The 8,514-nt window shown below is 28.7% G+C and overlaps 1 protein-coding gene across 1 annotated transcript; it reads right to left on the bottom strand.

Moving 5' to 3' along the window:
- Nucleotides 1-3,293: 3,293 nt before the first annotated feature.
- Nucleotides 3,294-4,593, bottom strand: LOC103840955 (RPW8-like protein 3). Its single transcript, XM_009117469.3, has 2 exons — nt 3,959-4,593; nt 3,294-3,851 (listed from the first exon to the last, which is right to left on the bottom strand). Exons 1-2 carry the CDS (start codon nt 4,252-4,254, stop codon nt 3,509-3,511), a joined length of 639 nt encoding a protein of 212 aa, XP_009115717.2. The 5' UTR covers nt 4,255-4,593; the 3' UTR covers nt 3,294-3,508.
- Nucleotides 4,594-8,514: the final 3,921 nt, after the last annotated feature.

The raw sequence follows: 8,514 nt of genomic DNA, 5'->3' as shown, positions 1-8,514 counted from the left end.
CAAAATAATTTTCATTTATTTTATAATTATTTAACTTTTAACTAATTAATCCTAATTAAATATTCAAAATAATTTTTAATTGTTATATTTCTAGTTATAGCATTATATCATTGTCATTATATGTACATCATAACACGAATCAGAAGCTATAGTTAAGTTAATAATATCATATAAGTGTTGCTATCATATCGGTATATTTTGTATCATTGAGAAAACGCTATCATAGAAGGGGTATCTATGATGGCTGCCGCATACATAACATTTATGAATTCGCTATCAAACATCTAATATAGCATATTTCTCGCGCTAACAATGTACATATTTCTTGTAGTGAAGCTAAGGACACCGTGAAATAAAGTTTGAATTGAAATTGTTCAACTGGTATGAAGAATGGTTGTCAGTTCTTCTTTTTCTATGAGTTTAATTACTTATAAAGCTTATATAATTTGATGTTCGTGCAGGTTAAATAAGCTAAGCATGGGATTCATATTATAAGCAATGTTACGGTGTCGATATTGTACGTGAATTAGTTTGGTGCGAAAGTTATATTATACGCACATCATTTGTTAATGTAATCTTTTGTAATTATAATTATTTTAGGAAATTATTTAATGCTTGGAAAAGACAAGCATTGCTTAATAATATATTTATTTTATTTTCAGTGGTATTGGATTGTAAATATTTTGCAAGTTTAAGGATAAGTCTAAATATGTACTTCTTCTTTTTAATAATATAGATAGATTTATGGTTAGTTTAATAAAAACTTTATTATATACCAATATATTTTTTAAGGATTCTAAGATTTATTGTGGTGATATACATTATTACCTCAAATGTTGTAATGATTCACCTTTAATATATAGGGGATTATAACACCTAATAGTCCCCTTCAAAATAGCGTTAGAAGATTACGAAAATCCATCTTGGACATGAACTTATGGAACAGAGTAGAATAGAGCGGTTTAGTGAACAAATCCGCAAGCTGATTCTCTGATCTCACATGAAGTGTTTTGATATGACCAGCTACAATCTTCTTTCGAATGGAGTGGCAATCCCTCTCTATATATTTGGTTCTCTCGTGAAAACAGGGTTCTTGACAATATGAAGGGCAGCGGTACTGTCACAATAAAGAACCGGACCGTTGGAGAAGAAACCTGCAAATCATTCACCATTAGAGAAAGCCATATAACTTCTTTAGTAGTGAAGGCCATAGATCTATATTCAGCCTCAGTGGATGACTGAGAAACGAAAACTTGTTTATTTGATTTCCATGAAACCAAAAGGTTTCCATTGAAGATGCAAAACCATGAGATAGAACGTCGAGAATCTGGACAGTGTGACCAATCTGAATCACATAATGCCTTGACCTGAAAATCATCATCAACAGGGTAAAAGCTTTAATATGAGGAATTCGTGGAGCTGAGGAATATTGACACAGTTTATGAACAGCAAAGCATATGTATGGACACGTAATGGTAAGATATAGCAATTTCCCAATCAAATGTTTATAAGCTTCAGCGTTAGAAATGAGTTCACCATCTTTGGAGGAAAGCTTGATGTTGAGATCCATTGGAACAGATGAAGGACGACAATCAAGCAATCCAGCATCAGTAAAAAGGTCAAGTGTATACTTGTGTTGACATATAGAAATCCCAGAAGTAGAGCCAGCAATTTCAATTCCAAGGTATCTTGGTTTCCAATATCCCGGAGCTGAAACAAGATGAACGTTGAATGATCAACAAAGAAACATAAGTCTCTAAATTGTTGGCAATGAGAATGTCGTCTACGTTACCAGAACCATGAGGAACTTGTCAGCTGAATAAGACCAGAATAGAGTATGATCACCGTTGATCTTTTCAAAACCCATACGTAGAAGAGTTGAAGAAAATTTTAAGAACCATTGACGAGATGCTTGTTTAAGTCCGTAGATAGACTTTTTGAGTTTTAAGACTGCATTATGTGGAAGATTGACCCCTTTATTTATGCATAACCCGGAGGAATATATATATATATCTTTAGACATATCGCCATTAAGAAAGGCGTTAGAAACGTCTAACTGATGAAGAAACCATTTCTTCTTAGCAGCAAGGGCAAGCAGCATTTTGACAGTTACCATCTTGGCAACCGGAGAGAAAGTATCAACAAAATCTACTCCTTCTTGCTGTGTATACCTTTTGGCCATTAAACGACCTTTAGGACGCTCAACTGATATATCTGCATTCAGTTTGAGTTTAAAAGCCATCTACTTCCAATGGTCTTTTTGCCTTTAGGGAGAGAACAAATTGACCAAGTATCAAAGTAAAGACTCAAACTCGTCATCCACAGCTTTACACCATTCTTTGGGCTTCTTCGCCTCATTGAAAGTGGAAGTTGCGAACATACAGATAGAAGAGTTGATAAAGGAAAAATAAGAAGAAGAGAGTTTATCATAGGAAAGAAATTAGATAAAAAGGATAAAGAGAATGAACAGAATTGCACAGGTATGGTCTTTTCTTTAAACGAGATGTAGTTGCAGAAGGCAAGCTTACATCAGATGGTGAAGGGGCAGGGGCCGACTTTTCACCGGAAGATGATGGTACAGAATGTACACTGTCATCAGGGAGTGCAAGACGAGGAACGAAAGCTTTTCATGTATCATAAAGAGAAGAACCAGCAAAAGTATTGTTTCACGAAATATGACATGCTGAGAAGTGGAAATGCTATTAGTTTCAAGATCAAGTAATATATAACCCTTGTAACCTATTCGATATCCTAGAAATATGCAAGCTTTTTCCCTAGGATCAAACTTAGTTCTACCCTTAAGAGATGCACTCTTGTGACAAAGACAACCAAAACTTCTAAGAGAATGATAATCGGGTATTTTGTTCAAAAGAATTTGAAAGGGAGATTTGTTCTCAAGAACATGTGAAGGTAAGCGGTTAATAAGAAACACAGCTGACATGATGCATTCATCCCAGTAGACTAAAGGTATATGAAAATGAAGCATGAGAACCCTAGCGACTTTAAAATGTGTTGGTGTTTCCTCTCCACTACAGAATTTTGTTGTGGAGTTTTAGGACAAAAGTGAAAGGCAAGAATACTTTTGTCTTTAAAGCTGTTCGTAGCCTTTATGGTTTCTTGCTGAATCTGAGTTGATGTTGATAGTAGCGGAGAAATAGATTATGCTCTTTGAGAGCTAAGGAGGACAAACTCTGTTTTGTCCGTACTGTTCAGACACCACACTGGAGTTTTTTCTTATCTCCTTTCACATCTTGTATTTTTTGATTCACATATATGAATGTGTGTATTATATATATAAGATCCCTCTCACGTCCTTTTTTATAAAATTCCTTATTGGTAAATTTTGTAATACAATTGACATTTAGAATTGAGAAAAAAAAATGAACTCTACATTTCTACACATTATTTGTGTATATGATTCCATTTCCATTCCACACAACAACAACAAGAAAAAAAAAGATAATCCCATTTCACATTTGAGCATTCATTTTACTTGTTGCTTAAGACCTCACTTGACCATGAATCGGATCTCACGATCTTTAGCTCCTTTTCTTGAACTCCATCGAAGGTGGATATCAATCCTTGGGCTTTCTTCTTCGTCTTCCTCTGACGATCCGTCTGTTGCTTCGAGTATATTTTGATTACTACTTTGTGACATCACTGGTGATGTGCTATCATTGCTCTTGAAACAATTACAATCAGTTGGTGGGCACGTGATCCTCTCGAGTTTAGTGTTCATTTCAGACATCTTGGCCAGGAATTGTTTGATATCCAACCATTGGTTGACTTGAACATCCACCTCTACCATCCATCTTAAAGAAGCTTCCAACTCTTTGATTCTACTCTTGTACCTAGATATCAACAACACACACATATATATTATATAAACAAAACAAAAACATTTTAAGAATCACAAAGACTTTTCAAGCATTTCGTGTACTATATAAACTATACATACCTAAACTTCTTGAGTAGGTTTCTGCGTCTGAGTTCTGCATAAGCCTCAACAAGAAAAACAGCCTTTTCAAGAAGACGCTTGAGGTCTTCAATGACTTTCCTCTGAGAATCTTCTACCCCTTTGCTGATCTTATCGACATGAACCACCAACGGAGTGATCCTGGAGATTGTAGCATCGAGGCGGTCCAAGATACATTTTGTGGTTAAAGATCTATGTTTTGCTTTTATGATGGCTTCATGAAGCACTTGGAGTGTAATTCCAAGAGCAGCCCCTACAAGAACCTCACCAATCGGCATTTTCTTGTGAATGATGAGGAGGAGAGAAGAACTAGTTATTGAGGTGAATGTATGTACATAGAACAATAGAAGACTTTTCTTTTATAGATAAAATGAGTTGTGATGGAAGAAGAAGTATATGAGGATAAGTCACAACATTGACTTAGACTTAGTACTTGGTCGAGACTCCTTCTTTTCTAGGTGAAAGGAGTTAATTGGATCTACATGCAAGTTGTGATCATTTAACTCGGCAGAAGGGAAGAGAATCAATCTCAATGATTGAATTTGTATATAGAATAACTAGTTGACCTGCACTAACAAACATACAAAGGGCTAGTACTTTAAAAATTAGTTCCCATTCTCTTTGGTTAATCCCTATTGCCACAAATTATACGAATTAGATGACACTAGGGATTAACCCGGGCTACGCCCGGGATTTTTTTTTTCTAATTTAAGTTGTTAAATTATTTATATTTAGGTTATGATATATATTTATATAAATGTTAAGATGCATGTCATAATTAAAATTTATTTTTATATTTTAACACGTTAAATTAACATATTTTTTACTATTTAAATATCTTTTTTGTAATTTTGTTGGCTATCTAGTTAACATATTTAGCAAAACTATATGTTGAGTGTTGGAATAAATGTTTAGATATTTAATAAACTGCAGAGTATTTTCGGATCGACCACATGCTCAACAATCGGTCGATCCGTAAAAAGATGGTCGATCTCCTTGGCCAGGTAAGTACAATTTTAGCAAAATATCTTTGATTTTCACATATTAGTATATAACTATTCTTTTGAATATTGTTTTTTCGAATTGTATTTTTTGATTAAATTATTATATTATAATGTTTATGTAAATATTTTTTGAGTTTGAATTTGTGTTGTTCGTATACTTAACCTAGATAATATTGATGTTTAAAATTTATTGTTTTCTGGATATAGAAAATAATGATATATCAAACATAGCTAATATTTTAAATGATAGTATAATGTAATTATTCCATTATTTAAAATAACCATTTGTTTTTTTATTTTTTTTTACATCAGAAATTATTTTTATTAAAAACATCATTCTATATAATATAATTGTTTAGTTTGGAAGATTAATCTTATATATAAATTATGTATTTTTTAAAATAATTCAAGATATTATATATTGAGTAACTGAATAAAAGCTGAATCTTATCTTGAAAATCAAATATTTGTTTTGTCTTCATGTTATACTCACCAATCCATAATTGATATTTATAACTCAGTATGTTTTTAAAACTTAGTTTTAAATAATAAATGAATTTAATAAATTATTCATCACCTATAATGTTCTGTAAACTATATTGAAAACTCTCTAAAATTATATTTTAAGCATAATATTACTATTATTTAATTTAAGTTATTTTAAGCATATATATGCTAAACCAACTTAATTATATTTACAATAGGACCATCCTAAACTGGTTAATAAACCAAAAACAATACTAACCAACATGAACCAATACCTGATTTGGCGAGGAAGGAAGTGTTTCGGGATAAACGCTTGAATGATTATTACTGTATGGTTTGATCATGAAAGAGTTAGTACGAATATTAACAATAAATTATGGATTTGATTAATTTAATTTGTAAGAATACCTTTGAGTCTATGAAAAGCAATTCAATTCCCATGAATAAGTTTGGTTTTTGAAAGTTGCGGGTTTCCCAAAATGAATCCACCTAACAAAAGTTCGTTGTTATAAAAAATCTCTTTCAAGGTCATTAAGGTTTTTGGGACGGCAAGATGATGGTGGAACCATTTTTTTGCTCGAGTGCTTTGAAGTTTTCTTGATAGTGTGAGGTTGATGTTGATGGAATAATGAGTTTTATAGGGACTTTTGATGTAAAACTATACATTTTATTTTTTTTTGTTAATGTGGTATTTCCATTTTTATATAATTACTACCATTTAAGATAGATGTACATTTTAAGATCGATGTTTAAATCTTAATGTACTTTTTCCATTTTTAAATGTTATTTCCATTTCTTATATTTTTTATTTACGTAATATCTATATTTTATATTTTAAAATAGATATTTAAATCTTATGTACTTTTTACATTTTTTTTAAATTGTGTTTTACTTTTATCATATATTTTATATTTTAAGATAGATGTTTATGCTTAATGAACTTTTTCCATTTTTAAAAAATTGTGTATTTATTTATTATTATATATATAATTCTATATTATATTTATATTATTTACTTTTATTATTTCCTGTATATGTATTTCATTTCTTGTACTTTTTATTTACTTAATATCTCTATTTTATATTTATATATTTTAAATCTTATTATTTTTTTTTTTTTTTTTTTTTTGTATATTTCCATTTGTTATACTTTTATTTACTAATATCTATATTTTAATTTTAATATATTTTAAATCTTAATGTAATTTTCTTTTTTTTTTTTAAATTATATTTCTTTATTTATTTCTATTTGTGTATCTATTTTTAACTTTTAACTATATTTTTAATTTAAGTAATTTACATTTTAAATAGATTTTAAATATAATTACTTTTTCCATTTTTTAATTGTGTATTTCTTTCTTATACTTTCTATTTGCAATATTATATTTATATTTTAAGATAGATGTTTAAATCTAATATACTTTTTCCATTTTTTAATCTTTCTTATACTTTTATTTACTAATATCTATATTTTACATTTTAAGATAGATGTTTAAATTTAATGTACTTTTCCATTTTTTAAAAATTGTGCATTACTTATTATTTATATATAATTCGTATATTTTATATTTATAATATTTACTTATTATTTATTTTTATATATATTGATATTTTCTTTCTTATACTTTATATTTAGTTAATATCTATATTTTATATTTTAAGATAGATGTTTAAATCTTAATGTATTTTTACATTTTTAATGTAAAACGACAATGTTTAATAGAAGAACTTGGACAAATAGTCAAATAGTTATATTTATGTTTTTTTTTTTTTTTTTATAAAATGGTAATGTTACATTATGGAGATAAGCTACTTTTTTTAGTGAAAAATGGAAATCTTACATATATATAATTAATGTAGTTTTTCCATTTTTTATGTTGTATGTTTACATATTATTGTTATTCTTAAATATAAAATGGTAATCTTACATATGTTTAATGTAGTATTTTTATTTTTTTATGTTGTATGTTTACATATTATTTATTATTTTCGAATTATATATAATGTTTTTTTTTGCAAAATAGTAATTTTACATTATGGAGAAAACCGTCTTTTTTTAGTGAAAAATGGTAATCTTACATATGTTTAATGTAGTTTTTCTATTTTTATGTTGTATGTTTACATATTATTTTTTTTTAAAATTAAAAATGTAAAATGGTAATCTTACATATGTTTAATGTAGTATTTCCATTTTTTATGTTGTATGTTTACATATATTTATTATTTTCGAAATTATATATAATGTTTTTTGTTTTTTAATATAAAATGGTAATGTTACATTATGGAGATAAGCCGTCTTTTTTTCAAGTGAAAAATGGTAATCTTACATATGTTTAATGTAGTTTTTCTATTTTTTATGCTGTATGTTTACATATTATTTATATTTTGCGAAAATTAGTAATATTAAAGTGTAAAACTATTTTTTATGCCACGTGTCATCTTTTGGGAGAAGTTTTTTTTGCTGATGTGGACGCTCTATGGAGCCTCCAAAGGTTCCTTTTATTAGTTGTTTTTAATATAAAATGGTAATGTTACATTATGGAGATAAGCCGTCTTTTTTTCAAGTGAAAAATGGTAATCTTACATATGTTTAATGTAGTTTTTCTATTTTTTATGCTGTATGTTTACATATTATTTATATTTTGCGAAAATTAGTAATATTAAAGTGTAAAACTATTTTTTATGCCACGTGTCATCTTTTGGGAGAAGTTTTTTTTGCTGATGTGGACGCTCTATGGAGCCTCCAAAGGTTCCTTTTATTAGTAAGGATTGGATTTGAGGAAAGAAAAGAGGAAATTTACAAGTTATTTGTGTACATGATCCATTTCAAATCTACATTTTAAATTAAATCTTTTTCATTGAATTACATTTGATCATTCATTTTATTTGCTTGTCGTTTTTCACTATATTTCGATCAGTACTTTTTGATATGCTACGATTCTTCTTGAAACAAGAACATTATGTTTTTTTGAAAACATATGTTGATTGGCATGATTTAGTCAAGTTAAGAGTCCATTTCGGATACATTGGTCATGAGTTTTTTGATAT

This window comes from Brassica rapa, chromosome A09 (genome assembly GCF_000309985.2).
Source record: "Brassica rapa cultivar Chiifu-401-42 chromosome A09, CAAS_Brap_v3.01, whole genome shotgun sequence".
Taxonomy (NCBI): domain Eukaryota; kingdom Viridiplantae; phylum Streptophyta; class Magnoliopsida; order Brassicales; family Brassicaceae; genus Brassica; species Brassica rapa.
Note: the sequence above shows the minus strand (reverse complement) of the source record. Positions and strands in the feature narration are given on the sequence as shown.